Source organism: Pundamilia nyererei, unplaced genomic scaffold, assembly GCF_000239375.1.
Source record: "Pundamilia nyererei isolate P.nyererei 1_Seehausen unplaced genomic scaffold, PunNye1.0 scaffold00241, whole genome shotgun sequence".
Classification (NCBI taxonomy): Eukaryota; Metazoa; Chordata; class Actinopteri; order Cichliformes; family Cichlidae; genus Pundamilia; species Pundamilia nyererei.
In genome coordinates, this window is record NW_005187642.1 from 476,132 (window position 1) to 499,197 (window position 23,066).

General features: G+C 42.6%; 2 protein-coding genes across 2 annotated transcripts in view; one reads left to right on the top strand and one right to left on the bottom strand.

Moving 5' to 3' along the window:
* macrod2 (mono-ADP ribosylhydrolase 2) overlaps positions 1-23,066 on the bottom strand; it is a 399,252-nt gene that overhangs the window by 308,289 nt on the left and 67,897 nt on the right. The gene's annotated exons all lie outside the window — the stretch shown is intronic.
* Positions 9,317-19,420, top strand: flrt3 (fibronectin leucine rich transmembrane 3). Its single transcript, XM_005749336.1, has 3 exons — positions 9,317-9,579; positions 14,551-15,271; positions 16,250-19,420. The coding sequence occupies exon 3, from the start codon at positions 16,292-16,294 to the stop codon at positions 18,242-18,244; it is 1,953 nt and encodes a 650-aa protein (XP_005749393.1). The 5' UTR covers positions 9,317-9,579; positions 14,551-15,271; positions 16,250-16,291; the 3' UTR covers positions 18,245-19,420.

A 23,066-nucleotide genomic window follows, 5' to 3' on the forward strand; every position in this document is an offset into this window, starting at 1 on the left:
AAACTTGTTGCATGAAACTAACAACAGAACTTCTTTGACTTAGAAAACCTTCTGTTGCTGTGACTGAATTTGCGCTGAGGAGTAACAGTGAGAAAACTTTCCTGTTGTTGCAGTTTACTGCCATCGCAAGCGACGCACCGAGCAGACCTTATGTGGTGTAAACCGATGCTTGACACTTGTATCCCCACAGTCATACACAAGTCTCCCACTGACAAAAACAGACATGAAGAATGGCTCAGGTAAACTGACGGCTGGATACGTGAGAAGCTTCAGACGCCTGTCAGACTTTGAGAAAAATCACACAGCAAGTCTCTATGGAGGATTCTGTGTCACTGCCTTCAGAAGAACCAGGCAGGGGTTCAGCAGCCTTAGCCCCAATTATAACCCAGCAGATGACTGTGTAACATACAGAAACCTGTTACGCTACAGTAAGACGGGGACTGAGTACTCCTCTATTACTTCTGACACACTCAGCTTCAGATGACATGAATGATGTGACTGCTCCCTGCCATCCCACTCAAAGATCTGGTGACAGAAAAGAACTGGGTCTCTCCACACTGCATGAGAATAAGAACCTCCTGCTTGCCAAACAAGAGTAAAAGCCACCTGATGCAACTGTAACTCACTTAGTCCAGACTCTAATTACTAATATTCTCAATATTTCTTTCAGGCAGCACCAGTGTTCTTAGATAAAAGTAAAAGAAAAAATGCGCTAATACTCACACACAAGAAATCATAACAATCGATCAGGCCGATCAGAAATGAGTCTTTACAGCTAACACTGACATGAGTATGCTCTTGCGGATAAACAGACAGGAGAAAAAGGAGGCATCCTCCTGGGAGGGAAAGATAATTCCCAATTGATCCCATTGGCTCCCACACACAACTACATACACGCAACTGGAGAACAGACAAGAGCAAGAATATTCATTAGGAGGACACCGAACTCTAATTAAGCAAGGTGGAAGGAACACATGCAGGTGTGGGGTGCACCTGGTTTCCAAAACTCTCGCTTATCCCTGTTGCAGCCGCACTGGGATGTTACCACTGTCCCTTTCTGCAGTTGTGATGTCACTCCCAACCCAACACCCCCACTGCTAACGACCCAACACCCTACATTCCTCTGTTCCTCATACAGCACCTCAGTGGCGCCTGGTGCAGGCGCGAAATTTGTCAGGCTGGAAAGCTGTCCGCACAGACAGGCAATCTAAACCGGGAGGAGACGCTCCTCCTGCTTGACTGGCAGATGTATTCCCGCTGGCCGGCTCCAACCCGTCAGCTCCGACAGAAAAAAATGTCCAAGGCAGAGTGAGACCAAATGTAAAAGCACAGGTGTCTTTTTGTTTCCTTTTTGAAAGGAAAAAAAGACTTTACTTGTTTTCTTGCAATTTACTCTACAGAATCAAATAAATTAGAAGAAACATCAAACTACATTTTTTTAGTCATTGCCGGATATCTCCACATTATGCACAGCTGTAAATACACTCAAATATAAATGTCTGGTATATTTTTTATGATAACTGTTCTAAAAACACTAAATATGGCTGCTAGAGTTATGGCTCTATATGGGGTGTCACCTGTTGCTATGAAGTCAAATTGAAGTCTGTCCATACGTGTGTAGTTCCCTGTTGAGGTATTGCATTCACACCCTGTAGCCTTACACCCCCCAGGAGAGACCACGGTGTGTGTGTGTGTGTGTGTGTGTGTGTGTGTGTGTGTGTGTGTGTGTGTGTGTGTGTGTGTGTGCGCTTCTCTGCGAGTTACTGAGAGAATGTGTTTTCAGTTGCCAGCGTTTGTTTGAACAGCGCCCTGATGAAAGCCTGACAAACACGAGGGAATGTCAGTGGACAGCTAAAGTCAACACACAGACTTTACCAGGGACCCTTGTGAGAGGGGCCACGTCCTCTGACACAACACCGGACTGTCTCCATGCCTCTCCTCTCCCACAGCCTCTCCAAGCAAGACAAGACAGAGATACTTAACAGAGGAACAACTATGCTGTCTGATAAAATATAGACATGTAAAAAGAGTGTGAATCGTGATTTAGAGAGTGACAGAGATGAAAAGAAACCCATGAAGAAATACGACAAGGGTGGCAGGATGTTGAGGCTAAATCAAATAAAACATATCCCTTTCTACAATCCGTGCTTTGCTGGTGTGAAAAAAAAATGTGATAATCTCCCTTCCACTTTAAGTGGACTAACTGATGCAGACAAAATATTCAAGGCAAGCTCCACATACTTGCTTTGAATATATTGTTGAGATTACAGCCTCGTATTTTTGGTCTGGTAATGTACTGTGAAGGCCGGGAAGGGCAAACGGTAAAGCAGGCTGGGCAAACATCTAGCCCTATTCAAGTCAGAGCTAAAGCTTCACTTTTTTTCCCCTTGGTCCATTTTTGTGTGGGAAGCTAGCGGAGCAAGCCTGAGTCCCTATTGACTCAATGTGCTGAGACGTTTTCCCTTTTACCATTGCTAAAGTAGGCATGAGCACTAATCCTAAGGGGTTAAATGGACCCTCCTCTGGGATTGCCCTTTCCTGGGAGAGCCGGGGGCGGCTGCTGCTGTGATGCACACTGAACTTTAATGGATTTTGGCAGAAATTTGGCTTAACTTTTACGAACTGTGCAAAAGAATTACAGTTATTAGTGCGACACTGAAACAGCGCGTAAAACAATTCATGTTGGATTTGTATCCGCTCATATTCAAGGCTTCCCAAGGCAGATACTCAGGTGACAAGCAAGAGTTAGAGGAATGCCGCTTATCATGGTAATGAAATTTTAATGATCACAGGCGGGAAAAAATGGGTCACTGGTGAAGCAGAAAGGAAAGTTGTAGTTAAAAACATAAAAAGTAAAGAAGATTCAATGCAAAATAATTCAACTGGGCTACATTATGAGAGCATAGCTGAAGCGCTGGAGGAGAGAAAAAATGCAGAATCTGTGTTGCACATCAGAAGCTGCAACAGAGAGAATATAACAAATACATTTGTTGGTTGCATTTTTTTTAAATATTATTACAGTATACGAAATAATATGGAAGACTAGAGATGAAAAAAAAACATAAGTTTAGATGATCATAGCAAAAAGGATCATAAACTACAAATTACACCCAGAGAGCGATGGATGCCTAAATAGGAAACGCTAGCATTTTCAATATTCAACAGTGACCTTTACAAAGAAAAGAGTGTGTTTTTGAGAGCCTCTTGCAATGTTATGCAGAAACGTAATGCAGTCAGCTACGATTCAATCAAGAGAAAGACTGTTCGCCAATAACACCCACTAGAGAAAGGGACCATTTCCATTTCAAATCGCAGCCATTCTCACACCAACACTGAGACAGCATCAGCGCCTGCCAAAGTCTGGCAGCTCCTGCCCCCAGTGTTTATTCCTATGGCTGTGTATAAATTCACGTCTCTGTTATTGCCTGTGTGATTGATGTTGGGTACAATGACACCGCTTCTATTTACCCAACACACCTACCCATCTCTTCTATCCACGATTTGCTTGGTTGACTTCCTCTGACTTTTACTGGTTGTCTTTGATGGGTCAGCTGTAAGGAGTTCTTACCTGCCTGAGAAATGTCACAGCTTTGTCTTTACTGTTCGTTTGTGAGACTGGAACGCAGAGGGTTATATTACAAGAGGAAAAGCACAGTTTCTGTGCACAATGCCTTTACCGCAGCATATACAGCAAATCTTTGTTTACTTTTGTCTCTGTTAGTACAGACTTGCACACTTCTAAGTCTAAAGAACACAAACAGTCAAGTTTTTACTAAATGACACCCAGAAGCACAGAAGTCTATACATTCATAGTTTCTACATCAGTGAGTCAGTACTTTATGTTGTGCTGTGCAACACTTTCCAATTAAATGGGAGGCAAACCCTCCTGGTATACTTTTCTCTTTCAAACTTTCTGATTTTTAATTAACTAGATTAACTTACCGACTGTATTTAATATTGAAAGAAAATGCATACCTCGCTGTAAGTTCACCCTGAACTTTAACTCAATGCACATGTACACGAGAAGCATATTACCATGCAAGATCAAGGTTCTCATTCCCCCCACAGAGAAATCCACCAACACTTCATCCCCGTCACCACTAATACAATACACAGCTAATATACACTTCTTTTTGGTGAAGGTTAACCTCAGGAACACCCCAGCAACAGAAAAGCATAAAAGGGGTCTACTCCAGTTACTCCCGGTTTAAATATAACGTGTCATTCACAACTCCACCACAAGCACCTTACACTCTTGCGCTAATAGGTAGGCGGCTACTCGACGTCTATTTCTTTCAGGAAAGTCAGAAATGTCCCCTCTTCTCAACCATTCCTTTTCTTCCCCTCATCACTGCTTTCTATGGAGCTTCCTTTGATGTGGCTCCTGGCTGTAGAGGAATAAGATACCTGATATGCAAGCCACTCGAGACGAGAGCTGTAGCACTGGTGTCAGACGCTGAGGCATAGACGCGACCTTTTTGTTGGAGTGGTTGGAGGTGTTACCCAAAAACACCTTCAAGTGGCGTTTAATGTCAGTCAAGCAGCCCCAGTAAAGTGGAGTGAAGTAAAGTGAAAACCCTTTGTAGAAAATATCAACATAAATCTACCCAGCTTTGACAGAAATCAGTGCTGAATTATTTCATTGTAGACAATCATGCAGAATCAGTGAAGTAGATAATGTAAATGTGTTTTGAGTAGATGACTTAAAAGTATCATATCCCATCTGAGAGCACTATTGTGCTCAGCAGTGGAAAAACCCAAATAGAAATGATTTTTTTTTTTTAAAAAAGGTAATTTTTGATATGACTCCAGAGAGTAAACAGAGTGATCCAGATCACACACTAAGCAAACTAAGCCAGTGTTTGGCATAGATAAGTGAAGAGTTTGATCTCAATGGTGGCAGCTCTGTGTGACAAGAGTTCCCCTCTGTATTCTTACACCCCTCCCACCCCCCACTCACACTTTACCCAAAATGCTGTTCCCATAGAGCCACACTTCCTGTTTGTGATCCAATCAACAGGGCCATTACAGACTGTGAGGTGCTGTATAATCTATCTTATCTTATCTAGAACAGAAAAGACTCAGTTTGTTTCTCCAGATAACATTAACTCACAGTTCCTCTTCTTCTTCTTATAGCTTTAAACCCCGAGTGACCCTTTCATAAGCCATCCAAAGTCCAAGGTACTAAATTCACCCATATACTGAAAAATTGCATTGCTCAGTTAAAGCATTGGGAAACTGCATGTTTGTCTTTGAGGCCCTGTCTGTGCCTCCACAAACAAAGATGCCGAGTAGGGGTAATGACACGTTTATGGCAGAAAAAGGAAAACAGTTACAAAGCAAAAGAAAAAGGTTTTAATTAGCTGCACTGGAGATGTACGCTGAGCTGCGAAAACACTGTATGGTAATTCTACCTTTTATCTCCTTTATTGTGCTGATTAGTGCGGTGGGGGGAGAGTGCTCTATCTAATCTGATCACAGAGCATTGTGTTTGGGGTCATTAACCTATGGGAGGTCCTATGGTTGACAAGTCACCTCCTAGCCCTTCCCCCTTTTACCTTCTTCATGGAACTCGTTCATCCCCGAGTTCCTCTGTGTCTGCAGAAAACACAACAGCAACCACAAAAACAGCCAAAGAAAACAAAAGACGAGAGGAAAAACAGCCGATGGGGCTATTTGCATGCCTTGTCATTCTTTCACAAACACAAGGCCCAGATGACTACTGACCGAGGCCACTGGCTTTGCATGAGCAGCAGGATGTCAGTCTCTTTAGTCTAGCTGCTGTTGGCTCTTTTTTCCACCCCTCTGACCTTCATCCCAGTACCAAGAGATTAAGGGGTTAGGCTAACCTTTGACATGTGGGATCTGCATCAGAAAAGACCAGCATCTTACTGTACGGTAGCAAAACATGCCTGTTGCAAAGCGACGTTTCATGTCACTGGAATCTGCATATGCATACAGATCCCACAAGCTCCATCAGTCAAAGCTTCCTCTTCATAATCGTTTTGGGCAATGCTAATAATCTTTACAATTACATGTATACAAACCAGCACTAATGAAACCTAACATATGTCTGCTCTAACCGATTCAATAATATTATATTTTTTATAAGTCTCTTTTTTATGTCTGTCACAAATGACATACTCTAACCGAACCAATAGCGCCTCTCATCCACAAATCGTAGGTAAGCCGTTGTGATACTGTGAAAGGCTGCCTGTCAGAATGACAAAGTGCAGATAAAAAAACCACAGCAAAGATCGCTGCAGATTGCCTGTAGAGGATGAATATGCAAATAAAGCAAGCGGTAAATGAAAAACAAAGTGGGGGTTTTGGCAGCAGCTTTTTACGTGTTCCCCTTAATTTGGCATCATTTAAGAACACAAAGTCTATCGATACTGAATTCGGGTCAGAGCACAGAAGGAGACATGGGGGAAAAAACCCAAATAAATAAAAATCAGTCTTCCTTTTCCCCTGCGAGCCCCTGAGCAGTTTCGAGGACTATTGTACACATAAGCTTTTCTGTGAATGCTAAGCTTAAGTGACAAATAAATGGAGAGTTGAGGGAGTTAAAACAACAACATAATAATGATATCTATAGCACTGAGCTTACATAGCACCAATCAGACTGGGTCCATGTGTTCTGGAAGACAGTCAGAAAAATAGGACACCTAAGCTTGCCAACTGCAAACCCAATCCATTGACCACAGCATGAGCACAAAAGTAAATCAATTACCTGGTCGAACGCCTGTCGTGAGCGACAAAAACTGTTCTCAGGACAGTCAAATAAAAGAACAAGACCAAGTGCACTTTATCACCTGTTAGTTGCTATCAGACCCCAAAAGGCACTTTAGCTAGCATTCCCAAAAATTAAGAGGCAAAACAAAGTGTGTTGTCTAAACAGAGTGAAACTAGCCAGACAGACTGAAGCACGTCCTTGGGAAACCACAGCACATATCCTCTTGAACAAAAAGATGAACAAGGCAACAGATTTTTCCCCTGGTCCTGAGATAACTGAAACCCAACACCATCACCCTCCAGTGGGACTCTTTGTACATCTAAGAGAAGGTCTATCAACAGCTGCTGACAGATGTGTCTGCAGTCAGTTTAGGAGAGGAAGCCACACTGAGGTCAGGCTCGGGTTTTGCGGCTCTGCCCATCAAGGAGGAAGACACGGATCAGCCCGTGATGTCCGAGACTGACCTTTTCTCACCTCGCAGTCCTCGTCACCACACCTGAACTAATAAAAGATAGCTACTTTTGTTAATAAAGCAGCCAAAAAAAAGAGAGCCTCAGTAGGACCTTCTTTACACAACAGAAATTGTATTTCATACAGATTTGCCTCCAAGTGAACAATATACAGACAGACAGTTTATACTTGTCTAGAGATCCCTTTGTGTTTCAAACAAAAGTGAGAGCCACTCCAGCTGGAAAGCAAACAAATCTGAAAAACACCACTGGAGGTCTAAGTAGTTTTGGCAGATGCTCCAGGCTTAAGTGTCTGTTCAATCAGCCACTCCAGTTAAGATGGCAATCATGGTTTAACTGTGTGCTGATGTGTTGAGGCTGGAGTTGGATCATGTTCTATCCTGGCAAAATAACTGGGCATGAAATGTCAGCAGTGGTCAGACACTTAGTCGTTGTGGTTGTAGCACTCCCTATCCTAACGAGGCCGTAACAATTACTAGGAGTAGAGGTCCTCATTGGCTCATGAACAGACGATGGGAGACCAAATAACAAAAGCAGAGATGGCGTTTTAAACGGTATAATAATTGACTTTTGCTCTTGATTGTATGCTAGGAATCTAAATCCATTAACGGCATTTTTCTAGGCATGCATACTTTGTAATTTTCTGCAACCGGCCTCAGTCTGCACAGTGTCAGTTTAATTCCTTTCAGCTGTTGTAAGAGCATGCTATTATTGAGCCTCTACGCTACTTTACTGCTTTTCTTTCTCTTTGCCTTTTCTTTAAACTGTCATTAATTATTACAGGGCAACTGCTCTCTCTTATGACAAACAGAATGCATGATAAATTTTATGCTTGATATTTTAGTCTCCTCAGAACAAGCGAATAACACCTCTCTAACAAACCTGTTTGTTTACTGAAAATGGATGCAGACCCTCCAGGCACTCAGAGCTGAATAGTATAATAGGCTTGAGGTAATTAACAAAAAGTGGTATTGGCAAGAGTGAATGACACGCAAGAGAGGAGTCTCCACATTGCACCGACAGCTGCATACATCACGCAGATCTGATTATTGACCCAATGCCACTGACAGGAAGCTGATATTCAGCGGCAGATGAACAGAGCTGCTCCACTGCAGCTCAATGCGCCCGGCTGTGGTGTCTGCCATGTCAGTTCGCCAGAGGGGGAAACACTGGAGATGACGCAGGGCAGGACAGAGTGTTGGTTGGGTCAACTCTTCTGTACAGTCCTTTGACTAACAGGATGAGTCACTGATGCTCGGGGCCCAGAAGGAAGCAAACCAACTGTTTGGCCTCGTTTAACTATGAAACCGAACAGGGTTAAAGAGAAGGCACGAGCGGCAAGAAACAGTTCAGGTATCTCTGAGCAACCGACACCTCATTCATGTATAAACACACAGACACACCCTTACAGATCCTCTATTAGTGCTTAGCCACACAAACAGAGTCAACCACATATTAGGAATTAGCAACATGGCCCTAAATTCTTGTGATGAATTATTCTGGCTCACTGCGACAACATCATCCAATATTCATTACCTGTCAACTTTTTTTTTAAAGATATAATCCTACTCTTGTTGCATGAAGCAGTTCATGCATTTGAAATGCTGGATTTCTTTACTTTAGAAAAGAAGAAAAAGAAACTGAAAAATGATGACATCTGACATCCGACCCACACTGATCATCAACTATCCTGGCACATCTGAAACGAACACCCAATGATAATAACAGCTGCCGATATCTCTTCCTTAAGCAAACCACTGCGGGCAAAGTGCTTAGGGCGTATCTCATTTCCACCAGCATGCACACACATACTGTACATCTCCAGTTTTTTTCCCACCTCTTTGTCTTTTGATGCCAGCCAGCATCGCTTTCCAACCAGTGACTACTCGCTCATCTTAAGTGCACACATCTAACAAGGATGTGAGTGGCTTTCCCCTTTCCTCCACTCCCTCTAGTGTATCCAAACAACACTGCATCGTGCATCTCCAAAAGAGAGAGAGAGAGGGAGAGAGAGAGGGAGAGAGAGACCCCGCCTCCATATGACATCAGTGCTCTATTGAAGCAAAGCTAGAGGCAAACACAACTCCACATTTGTATTGAGATCTATCCGTGCACCTATGTCCTCGCACAGCCAGCAGATTGTGTATGCGTGTGATGGGGTCACCAGTAAACATAGCAGTGGCGCTTCTGATAAACTCCGAATAGCTCTAGCCTTGTGAGGGAGTGTGGACTTTTTTTTTTAATTATATATTTTTTTTATTTGTATTTTTCGGGATCTGAATTTAAGCGTGGATTGGATTATTATTTTTCACGCTGTGAAGCTAAATATAAGAGGATACCTGTTACTTTCCATTTTTGGTTGATTAAGTTGAGGTAAGTGCGGAGTTGCTTTTTTTTTGTTTTGGGTTTTTATTTTTTGATGGTACAGTCCTGTTGGGAATGCATCCTTTTCATCTTTTTTGGATCTTCTTTCTGGCAGAAGGAATTGAAAGTAATGCGGAATCCTCAGGAGTTGCTTGTATCTAATTAGTTGCCCTCTTTCCCTCCTTATTTCTAACACTCGGCTCAGGCGAGAGATACTGCGTTTCTTAGAGGTGATTGTCTCAGGGCGATCTTTATTTAAAAAAATCTCAAGTGCACTTTCTTTTCTTCTAAAATATCCAAATTAGGCACTCATACGCGCGCGCACGCACACACTGAGCGTGCACACTCTTCCCAGGTTGGCAGATAGAAATCAGACAGAAATCATTCTTCTCTTCGTCTCAACCCCCCCTCTTGGTGCCAACAACTTGCTGCTATCGGGTACTGCGTCCCTCTATTTTTTCCAACGTGTGTCTCTGAGAGCAAACACCCGGTCTGCTTCTCCTGTCTGTTTCTGCCTCAGTGTCGCAGCGCGAGAAGACACCCCGGCGTGCTGCTGGAATTGCAGATCCCGCGGATTTAGACACGGAGAGGCAGCTGGAAAAAAAAAAACAACTCCACTGAAAGCGTCTGCACAATCACAGTCTAGACGACTTGGATCGGACCCGCTACTATTGATGCAACCTACTAGGGAGTGAAATTTTTAGGCTGCTGTGCAACTGTAAACTCAACCCCAGGTTTGGACGCCCCATCGCCACCCTCCTCTGCTACTAAAATAATAACAATAATAATAATCATAGGCAGTGAGAGCTTTTCCCTGCTGCACGGGCGTAGTCAAAAAAAAGTAGAAGCCCTTTAAATGCACAAAGTTAAATCCACTTAAGTTTCATCAATTCGCTTATAATCAGCGGCTCACTCAAAGCACATTATGTTACATTAACGAGTATTTAAAAGAAACGTGTGGCATTTCGCTGCAGCTCTCTGCGACTCCGTGACAGCCGTGTTATTAAAGCATCAAGCAATAAAAGCGCCTTTACAGTCAACGATAGCTTCACTCGATCAGTCTGTCACGTTAACGAAACGCCGTGTTCGTCTCTGTGCATGCAAACTGATCACCATCCCAGCAATACAATAAAAGTGGACGCCTTCTTAGCAGCAGCACCAGGACAAGGACAGTGGTTAATCCAATTTAACACAGCTTTTTATCTTCGTGAGACGATAAGTTCATCCAGGCTTTGAACAACATATGTGTATACGTGTATGTGTGTGTAGGCTGGAGCCTAATTTCCGCACATCACCGGCAGTGGATCCAAACTTGACCCGACTTGTCATGCAATGCAAATAGTAGCTCATTGTTTTTCGGTGTGTTTGACAGACAGTAAAAATAAATAGCCTTTTAAAACGTGGCAGACTTGTGAGAACAGAGCCAATTGTCTTCACTGATAGCTGCCCGAGGCAAAAGTCCCCAGTCAGTTGTTGTCAGAGGGAATTCGACAACTAACCAGGTCACCATGATTGAAAAAAATCAAAGCATTAAAAAAAAGTGAAATTGGTTTGGGGGTGGGGAAAGGGGGAGGGGGGTGTCTTTCATTACCACCAAGGCATATTTCTGATTCACCACCGTGCTCTGAGGAGGCCTAATCCACTTCTTTTCATAATGTATCTATCCACTCGGCAGCATCTTTTATGATCAATCCTAAACTGCAAGAGACACATCATTTCATACTGGTTACTGAAAGTAAAAGCGTAAACAGGGCTTCAAGGCCTAAATGCTGCAGGGGGGGAGAAACTTAGCCATATGACTCAGAACAAGCTGTAGTAGGGCCAGTAGGGAGGCTGAACAAATCCCCCCTATTTTGGGTGGTTGTCTGGCCTGTGCCGAGATAGGCTCCTGGAGCTTAACATGAATATTCTGCGTTTGCTTGTCGCATACAGACACACACACACACAGATTCGCACACATTTTTATCTTGCAGTGCCTACCACCCCCATGTGGAGAAAAACAATTGCCGCTGCTACAGATCTTTCCTTTCAGGCTATTACAAAAGAGGGACCCCCGTCTGTCCCGGGCCTATATATGCTCTTAATGGTCCAGCAAAAGTATCATCTGTTCAGCCCATCTAAAGACAACACCAGGAGGCCACATACCAAATCCGTTAAACTAAGAGATTTCTACCCATTTTCTATTTGGCTGAAACGTGTTCTGTGTCCCTGTGCATTCAGATGTGACCATGAATGTTCTGTTGTGTCTCAGCGGCACACAGTAGGCCGCTGCCAGGTGTCTTGACATACAATCTCCTAAATTGTTAATCAATGCTACGTGCAAGCGTTCCCACTGACAAAATCTCACCTCTGTTAAAAGCAGGGAAAACTATTCATTTTGCTTTAAAAATCAGCTTAAAGGGGTCCGTTTATTTTGATACAGCCCCAAACAATCTTTGTCCACCTTGACTGTTTCCTTAAGTGCTATCGCTGTGCCAGCTGATGTTGCAGGCACACAGCTTAGAGAGCGAATCTGAGCAAAACATAGCCCACAATGACTGTACTGTGCAATCTATCATAATTCTAAATTATGAATTAGAATGAAAGATCAACAGCAGATACAAACAACAATGATTTCCCAATGGAAGGCTCTACCGTGGTTTCAAAATTAATTTCAGGGCTTATGAATAATTTAGCAGCCAGCCATTACTACTTCTTGAGCTTCACCCCCACCAATGCAGCCCATGTAATATTATTCTGTATTTTACTGAACTAAAAGTCATTATAATCTGCAATACTTTTGACAGGCATGAAATTGTTCCTATATGAATTTTTTTCTACCAAAGCCTTTCTTGTGCAGTGTATGCCTACAGGGCACAGAGTCTTGGGCTCTGTTATTGCAGCTTAATGTGCATTTATGCGTGTTCAGCTCACAATGGCTATCGGTGTCCAGCTTTGTGCGAGCCTCCCACGCTCTTCACTGAAAGGTAACTTGCTGTACACCAACATGCAATTTTACTAGGATGCTCAATTTAACTTTGCCAGTTCGGATTAAATGAAGCAGAATCCACTCTGACTGCTGGAGAAATCCCTTGTCCTGCCAGCGGAGCTTATTAGAACGATGGAGAAAGACATCCATCACTAAAAACGTTGAACCCACCGTTTATTGCTCTCAGAATGATTGTGTGCACGGGAAACAAAGCACTGCGTGCGCGCAACTGCATACATTTGGCTGGGCGTGCATTTGTAAATGGGAACACAGGAGGTTTGCATAATGCACTGTTTTAAGTTAAGGCATTTCGTAAATTGTCTGAATAAAAGTTCCAAAAACCTTAGACCCCCCCCTTTGTGAGGCTACACGGTCCACATGCTTGCCTTGTAGCGAACAATGGAGAGGGGGCCACTCTCCTGAAATCTGAAGAGCATGGAAAAAAATTGGGGTTGGGTGGGGGTGGTGGGGGAGACCATCAAGCATCTAGGCCTGACTGTTTTTCTTGTAAAATAAGCATGATGTGCTATGTTCAAAGCACACTTCTGATAAATCACACACATGATATAACAGAGCACACCGAGGCCGACAGATTATTCTACCACATGTTCTTAATGAATACCCACATCTCATCATCTCCTATACTGGACACTGAGCTACATTCTATTATGCTAGGGCTTTTCTGGCTAAAGAAAGGAAATGTTGTGCCATATCATTTTTGTGACAATCACCCTTTCTCAAACCCCAAAAGTCTATTATTTTGCAGTACAGCTCTTCCTTCGGCAGAAACGTAGAGGCACGTTTTTTTCTTTTACCTAATGCCAACATTTCCAGTATTCAAATCAAGACGGCACACATTTAGGGAAAGGAGAACTTTTAGGTGAAAGAGGCTATTTAAAATTGAAATAGCCTGACTAAGTGCTGCACATAAAGTTCATTCCACCAGACAGACAGCACATATTCCTCTATCATCCCACCATTTTCTAAAGAACTCCATTACTAAATGTAATCTTTTTTTTCCCCCTCATCAGACTCCTTTAGTCTACAAGTTAGTAGAGGTCACATCTGGTGCTTTTTTTTCTCTTCCCCAGACTCTAATCTACTACTAATGTAATACTGGACCGAGCACCCGTGTTTAGATGGAACAGAAGGAAGGGGGGCGTTATTATGAGACAGCATCTCAGGAGTTGTAATCGAGTTACAAGCCTCTCAATTCCCTAATCTTCTCCTTGTCATGGGTTACAACTGTTAAATGGCTGGGCCTCTTGTTCCTAATTTACCTTTACATGTTTTACAGCATAGAGGCAGCAAACAGGTCACATGGATGCTTAGGACACAAAGCTATTGTGTTCTAAAAGGGAACCATAACATTTTCCTTGGCAAAGGAAATTCTATTTTTACGAACAGAAGGAGCGTTCACAGAATGTAAAGAGAGGATGGGGTGGAGGTAAGAGGTCACAGAGAGGTGCTGGGATTGACAGGGATGGACGCACCAGACATCCTCTTCTTAGGAAATTCGAACAGCCTTCATTTGTCATGAAAGCTTTTTAACAATGTGAGTAATTCAGCAGGCGCCGACTGGATCGTTTCTTCTTCCACCTCTAATATCTGGACTTTCTAAACCGTTTTTTTTAGTTTAGTCTTTTTTAAATCACAGGATCTGCTCTATTTTTTAAAACACGTACTGAAGTAAGGAAGGAGCTCCACCCGTAGCCATTGTTGAGCTGTGGGGTTTGAATCAGTGCTGGCTTTTTATCCACGGACGTTCTTGTAGCGGGATAGAAAAGAAATGTGGTCTGTTGGAGTGGCTCACTGTAAAAGGTCAACAGGCGTATTTTTAGTATTGCATTAGAGGGTTCTTCTAAATACAAAGTCACAATATAAGGCCGGGCAGAAGCCATGATCAAACATCTCTAAATGCAATTAAATTTTTTTTTGCAATTTTACAAGGTGAAGTCAATGAAACCTGATCATTTAAAAACTGAATGCATTGCTCTTTGGTTATTTTTCAGAGCATCATCCCAGGTGTGAGGAGTGCACAGCATGACTCAAGCTGCAGATACGTGAGAGAGGCTGTGCCCAGAAGGATAAGCAACTTGCCTTGTTTCTCTCCTTAGTGGAGAGGAGAACACTGGTTATCTGCTTCAGGAAAAAGGACCAGAGCCCTGGATTAATGTGTATACAGGCTCAACAAGGGAGCAGAGGATTCTGGGTTACCTGAAGACTTGGAGTACACAAGTGAACAGGCCTGGATTGAGCCTGTGGCAGAGGGGATTGGCATGGCTCAGACCAGCTTTGTGTGAACTCATCATGCCTGCCGGCCGTGATTGCAGACAGGAGCCTTTGCAAAAGTCCGCCACGTACAACAAACGGATAACAATACAACACCCCAAAAATCTAATTTGCGGTTATGGCTGTTAAGCTTGACAGCTGCAGCAATCGTTAGGATTTTCAATATTACCTGAGAGTACATGCTTTGTCAGTGGCAGGGGATGCTTTTTGTACAGGCTTATCTGCCATGGTAAATTCATTGAAGGCATGAGCCTCTGACCACACAGAGGAGGTCATCGTCCAAACAAGGATCAGCTCAGCAAACACTGACCAGGTCAGGATATCACAAGAAACCCCTTGGACAAACTTTTTCCTTTGAGGAAGGATAAGAGCAAATTCAAGAGGAAATCTTGATTGGATTTTTAGGTGGCTGGAAAGGATTTACCACATCGTATAAATCAGGTATGACAAATACAGAAGGCTTTGCTTCTTTCCACTTCACTCACCAGATCAGCATTTTCTAATTAGATGTACAGGAAGAGAGGTCATGGCAGGAATGCATAATGAAAGAAATAATTCAGTAGTACCTAAAGTAAAGGGCAACGTACACATAGCTGACAAAAAAAGAGACAGATACTTTCTGCTTTTGCCATTTTGTTGATGTCAAGGCTGTTTGTCTGAAGTCCACAACCCTTAAATATAATATATATATTTACTATAATAATGTAACAGTCGCTGTCTTTTTTTTTTTAGCATTTTTAACATGCCATACACACTTACAGCAAAAATCATTAACACACTGCTGTGCAAAATTCTTGTGACTTTAGAAAACCTTATTTGAAAAATAACTTCTTAAATCTAAAATTTTAATATGTTAAACATTTACAATCAAGCCTTATTCAAGAGACTAAGGACATTGGTATTAATCTGTCAGCATTTAAGGTATGCCAGGTTCACGACAGTTCATTGAGACAGCCTGACGTTTTTCACCCCTGTGATCTGTGGCAATGAGAGAGAGGCTTCAGATTGAGAAATGTGTAAAGCTTGGGAATGCATTACATTTCAGAAGTCGTGGGGAAAAAGTCGATGCACTCAGTTTTAATTCACAGAGGTGCAAAGGTGCAACGTTTTTTATTTAAGACAAAGCATCATTTAACTATTTGGAATGCAGGGTAGGTAAAGATGTAAAGTTACACAAAGATTAGAATATTTATGTAATCAGTATATTGTGAAACAAAAGATACATTTTCACTGTGTGATAATCCTGATAAACAAATCATATAAATTAAATATTAGGGATTCAAATGATTCTTTCAGCACATATTTAATTGAGCCAGTGCTGCAGGCAGCTTTTCAAACACCCAGCAATTCTGAAAACAGGAATTTGGCTGCGCTTTCAAGGCATTGTGCATTAAATGTACACTTGTGTATTCTCCCCAGGGGCTCTTGAGTGATTAGACTGCCAGGCAACACACCCTCAAGATGGTGCGTCAGTGCAAGTCCTTCATCCTCTTCCTCATCAGGATCGGGCTGCTGCTGGGTCTTGCTAACCCCTTGGTGACCTCTGCCTCATGTCCCTCAAGTTGCCGCTGCGATGGGACCTTTATCTACTGTAATGACCGTGGCCTGACTTCCATCCCTACTGGTATACCCCAGGACGCTACAGTGCTGTTTCTGCAAAACAATCGCATTAAGAGTTCGGGCATTCCCTCAGAGCTTCGAAGGCTCATAAAGGTGGAGAAGATCTACCTGTACGGCAATAATCTGGATGAGTTTCCTACTAACCTTCCCCTTGGGCTAAAAGAGCTCCACCTTCAGGAGAACAACATTCGGATGATTACCCATGCCTCTTTAGCTCAAATTCCCTACATCGAAGAACTGCACCTGGATGATAACTCTGTATCAGCAGTCAGCATAGAGGAGGGGGCCTTCAGGGACAGTAATCATCTCCGGCTGCTTTTTCTTTCCAGAAACCACCTTAGCACCATCCCTTCAGGCCTGCCTATGAGCATTGAGGAGCTACGCTTTGACGACAACCGCATCTCCACCATCTCAGAGCAATCGCTGCAAGATCTCATCAACCTGAAGCGACTAATCCTGGATGGTAACCTGCTCAACAACCGTGGGATTGGTGAGATGGCTTTCATCAACCTGATCAACTTGACTGAGCTTTCGCTGGTGAGGAATTCCCTCACTATGCCGCCAGCCAATCTGCCAGGCACCTGTTTGGAGAAGCTGCAGCTACAAGAAAATCATATTAATCGGGTTCCACCTGGGGCTTTTGCCTTCCTTAGACAGCTGTATCGCCTGGACCTTTCTCTTAACAACCTGAGCAGCCTCCCACAGGGCGTATTTGAAGATCTGGACAATCTCACACAGCTCCTGCTGCGCAACAACCCCTGGCAATGCACCTGTAAGATGAAATGGGTGCGTGACTGGTTGCGGTCATTGCCATCTAAGGTGAACGTACGGGGTTTCATGTGCCAGGGTCCTGATAAGGTCAAAGGGATGGCAATTAAAGACCTAACTACAGATATGTTTGACTGCACAGATTCAGAGCTCTTCTCCACATACGAGACGAGCACAGTCTCCAACACTCTACGCCCATCACAGCCCCAGTGGCCCGTGTTTGTGACTAGGAGGCCTATAATAAAAGGGCCTGACATCAGTAAAAATTACCACAGCACTACCACCTCTTCAGGCAGAAAGATCATCACCATCAGTGTGAAGTCAAGTGGTGCAGATACCATACACATATCATGGAGGGTGTCGCAACCCATGACTGCCCTGCGGCTCAGCTGGCTAAAGCTGGGGCACAGTCCTGCCTTTGGCTCTATTACTGAAACCATCGTGCAGGGGGAGAGAACAGAGTATCTGCTCACGGCGCTGGAGCCAGAGTCTTCCTATAGAATATGCATGGTTCCCATGGAGACCAGCAACAGTTACCTGTCTGACGAGACCCCCGTTTGCATCGAGACAGAGACTGGCTCTCACAAGTCATACCACCCGACTACAACTTTAAACAGAGAACAGGAGAAGGAGCCTTACAAAAATTCCAGTCTGCCTTTGGCTGCTATCATTGGAGGGGCTGTGGCTCTTTTGGCAATAATCATGTTGGCGCTGGTGTGTTGGTACGTCCATAGGAATGGTTCACTTTTTTCCAGGAACTGCACCTATAACAAAGGCCGTCGGAGAAAGGATGACTATGCTGAGGCTGGCACTAAAAAGGACAACTCCATCCTAGAAATACGAGAAACTTCTTTTCAGATGATACCTATAAATCACCTGCCTGTGTCCAAGGAGGAATTTGTGATACACACAATTTTCCCACCTAATGGCCTGAGTTTATACAAAAGTCCACATAATGACAACAGTATTAACAACAGAAGCTACAGAGACAGTGGAATACCAGATTCAGACCATTCCCATTCATGATATTGCATACGGACATTCATGAGGTGTGCTTGACTCAAACAGAGTGGCAAGACTTTTACAAAACACTGGATCTATAAGACTAAGGAAGCAATGTTCTGTACATTTGCCATATAATTTATATTTAAGGACATTTTATGGAGATGGAGAACGTTCCAGTTGCGGGCCATCACTGAACCATCAGTGGGTATGGTAACCAACTGCAATTCTATATTTTAGGGATTTGTAGTAATTTGTACTGTATTTCCTTTGCTTAAGGTTATCGACCAACAAAAGAAACTCTGTGTTCTACTAAGATATGATGACTTGTCAACTGTGAAAGTGGGTTTTCATTGCTGTGTTGAACAATCAGACTTTAGAAAACCTTGTAGTATAAGCACAGGTCATTCTTTTAACTTTGTGGCTGTCAGAAAAACAAAAAGGCAAAAAAATGACATGACGTAAACTAAGGCACAGCTGATCAACTAATATACGAAGCAGGCATGTTGCCATCTAAAACAATGAGCAGTCAGTAGCTGTCTCCATTTATTATGGACCAAGAATCTTACTCCAGTATTCACCAGGTGTGGAGTACGGAAACTAAAGATGAGGTGTCATGCTTTTTTTTTCTCTTTGTTCGGTGTGTTATTTTGTTCTGTTTGCAGGAAGAAGAAATACAGCAAAGCAACCCAAGCAGGGTTAAAATGTCTCTGATAGGATTGTAGGCCACAGCACAGGGCAGATAAAGCACACTGACCTAAAGGAGCCCTCTGCTCCTCGAAACAAGTAGACAGGACAGGCTGACACAGAGGACCCCCACTATCTCTATTTGTACAAGCCAACAATGGCTAAATGACAATGGCGGCATTCTTCAGTACCGTGTACCATACGTCATTGTAGTCACCAGGCCAAAAACACAAAACATGCTGGCTTTTATTAGAATTACACCGTGTCAGCAGCTCTTTCTTGTTATGAGTATTATTTTGTAGTATTTTTTTCTTTCAAATGAACACACTTATGTTGCCACAATTTGAAGTCAACTGTTATTTACAATTGAAAACCAAAGTGCATTGTATGCCCTTTGGCCAGTCTTGTATGTGCCTTGATCCAATGCTTATTGTATTTAGCTTTTTAAGAAACCAGTGACTTTTTTTCATACACACTTGAATATGAAAAATATTGGTCATATTACAGAATAAAAGTGAAAAAAATATCATTGCTCCTCCTTACCTACTTCTTAAGTACAACAAACACCATTTAAGAATAATATTTCTTTTATTCTGTTTAATTATTACCATCGCACAAGGTGTTGATGAAATTTCTGATTTATTTTTTGCACTCAAGAGAGCTCAATCTAAGTGCAGTTAGGTAACAAAGAAGGCTACGCGGGACCTGTTTTATTGATTTATGTCTCAAATTACAGAGTAGGCACAAAATCTGAAAAATGCTTTATGGATGAAAAACATGCTGTATTTTTTATCCTTCATCAAGATCACTACTCTGAGGCTCTCGCTCACAGCCGCATCTCCCCTTCAGAGACATGCTGAGCCCTTAAACAGAAACTCGGATAGTATTCTTGAAATCACTTTTCCACTCCACGGGCAGTGTACAGAGCAACATCTGCTTGAGGCTGCTGTTGTTCTTTCGTGCAGTTAAGTCATGTGTGACTTATTCGATTGGCCAGAAAGAGAAATATCGCAGTGGAGTAGAAATTGGGCTACGCAGACGCTGGACTCTAGGGTTAGATGAACCTCCCTGGTACCAGGGCAACTGAAAACTAATAACAAGCCACCATATGGAGGGTGGTACAAGCAGACCTGTTTCTGCAGAGGACACAGCAGAAATATATATACACAGCTCGGTGCTCAGCACAATTAATGATATAGCTGCAGCTCCTCCCATGAAAAACTATGCATGCAAAAGCAATAAAATCACACGTAAGCCCACTATTAAAATACAACATATTATCTAGATTATACTAGTTTTAAAGTATTCAGTTCAAATAAAAAAATGTACACACCCACAAGCTCTTAACACTGTGAAAGCTTTAATTACAGCTAAGGAAGCCACTAAAAGCTGCAGAAGTGATCTAAACCTTAAGTATACGGTAAGCCTGCCCCGTATGCTAAAAATATGACATTAACTGCAAATTAAAATAAACACACGGTTCAATTTTAGTACACTGAATAGTCACAGCTGTCATGCGTCTGCCGTCAATAGTTTTTTTTGTTCTTTGATCAGTCGCAGTTTTGTCACATTTGAATTAGGAATTTGAGGGTAAGACAGCTAAAACATTAAAAATAATGCGCCTCCATCTGCCTTTAAAGCAACCAAGAATACGTTTTCTTATTTCTCTTATCGAGCACGACTCAAAATATTTAAGCAAGGATCTCGACTAGCTTCACAGCCATCAGCTTCTCACTGATAACTCGGGTGGCTCAAAAACTTTTTGAGAAATGGAAAATCACTCGTGCTTGAGCAGAGTGTCCAAATGTGGAGCACTTGCAAGAACCTCTCAAAACACTTCAGGTGTTATTTTTGAGCCGCTAAGAATATGAGCGCAGTGCATCGCAGTGCAAATCCTTAACTGATGCAGCAATCTTAGCTCTTGGATTAAATAAATTAAATTAGTTTGTAGTGACTGAAGTGAGATGATCGCTTTGAAGCTGCAGGCCACTCTCACAAATTCACGCAGCTATGTGATAAATTACAGTTTATCTAAAAGGGGGATTGGGGGGGGGTTTCAGGCTATTGTTGTGGCTTTCACTGCAAATAATACATAACAGAGCTGCTTTGTGCATTTCGGCTGATCCAAGTATGAGACAAAATTGATGAACCAGACTGCTGACAACCCCGTGTGACCTCACTTATCACTCATGACCCCTGACTGATCTCTGCCTTTAAACAATTCCTTAATCACACTCAAGTGCTCGCTGAGGTCAGAGAACTCTCTGCTAAACAACACAAGGTGCCCCATACATTTGTCTCCTGTGTGACACACCCAAAGCTTAATTATGTTTGTCTTTTATGTAACCCAGCGATTAAAACTAATGGGGGCAGCTGCACTGTCTGCCCTAGGCTGCTGTTATTCCTATTGTAATGTACTGGTCAGGCAGCCGGTCACATTTGCATTCCTATAGATGCTCCCATCAAACCACCCCTGGATGACCTCACCGTTGCCTGTAGCTGTTTTTTCTCCATCGTCGCCATTATTAGGATAAAAAAAAGTACAGCCCGTGCAACCTTATGACTGATTAGAGGTCAGTGAGGTCAGGTCAGGCGCAGTTCAAAGATCTCGAGAGATGAAAAATCCAATATGTGTCAGTGTCCGCAAAACACAGCCAATCACGAGGAAGTGCGACAGGCAACCTGTCCACAGACATCCTGCTCAGGAAAGACATTCTGGAACTGATTACAGGACGTTTTTAGCAGGGATCCTAGAAATTATGGAAAAATATACTAAGGAAATAGATCAGATCTTTATCTAATGGCTTAAAAAAAGTTTTTTTTCTGAGATGCTTTATCATCTTGATAAGGCATGCTAGGCTGGGGCACCTTAATTAACTACAAAATGGGAGTAATTGATTGAACACAGGCAACATAAACCAACAGAAACCTGAATGTAATGAAATGATAAAAAATTAATATTCAGCCCAGGACTAAAAACCCTTTTGCATGTAAACCACCGAAAAAGTAAAACTTGTGAAAAATAAAAAGGGGAGCTTGTGGTACCCCGTCCCTTGCTTCCTGTTCGATACACTTTGCACATCTTACAGATCCATAATTTAATGGTTTCCTAATAGCGAGCTATGCTGAAACCAAACCAAGGCCTCAGGGTCTCCCCATAAATTTGAACTTGTGCCAGTGTGTAAAATTAGCATGTGCTATGTTTGCTCATTTGGTATGTGGATTAGAAGAACATGGAAAAAGGGAATATCAAGGACTTGCTTTTTAAATTTTATCCACGTGTACGATTCATACGCATAAATCAAATTTAGCTCTTACATCATTCAAATGTTCCCCTTTTCCCAGCAATTGTAAAACTTTTTTCCATCATTTTCATTCCTGTGCACTCTCCAATGAACAAAACAAGACCAGAGTCTTAAAAGGGTTCAGTATGTTTTTTTAATTTTTCGAGCCATCTTCATCGCTCATTCATGATTGCATTTGTAAGCGAGAGGCTCACGTGAAGGCTTGCATGTGTGAGCACGCTCTTGTCTATATATGTTATTATGAATATTTTAGTAGTTTCTGTAGCGTTGCTTGTGCGCTCATGTGAACCAGTGCGCACTGTTCACACATGTAATTAAAACAGACTAACATGCAGGCAAAGCTAACCTAAAGTCATCAGCACCCTTCCTCGCGGCTCTCCCCGAGACTCTCACGTGACTGTGACGCTCTCAGAAACACACACGCACGCGCACAGACACACAATCTGGTCCAGCAGTAAAAGTGTCTGCGGTGTGAGATGTGTCAGTGTGAGTGATGCGGTCCTATGCGGGGGTGTTGTCCTCTCCCCTCTGTCTCTGACCAGCTTCCCCCAGCCTTCAGGCCGGGACCCTCTCCATCTCTTCACATTACTCAGTGACCTGAAACCACAAGGCCAAAAAACTTAACCAGCTCCTCCGTCTTCTTAATGAATCCAATTTTTTGCCTGAGAGCACAAGGCGTGCACATATATCCATCGTAACTCTAAATTATCTGACATTAATACAAATTAACAAGAAGCACTGCCATCAAGATTGCGCCACCCCACAATAGCAGACAATGACACTGCTTTTATATCACTGTTTGAAGACGGCAACTTATTGTACGGCCAAAAATACAAAGTCAATAAACTCATTTA

Bases quoted from the DNA above. Each gene is read 5' to 3' on its own strand.
- flrt3 (XM_005749336.1), top strand. From the start codon at position 16,292: ATGGTGCGTCAGTGCAAGTCCTTCATCCTCTTCCTCATCAGGATCGGG.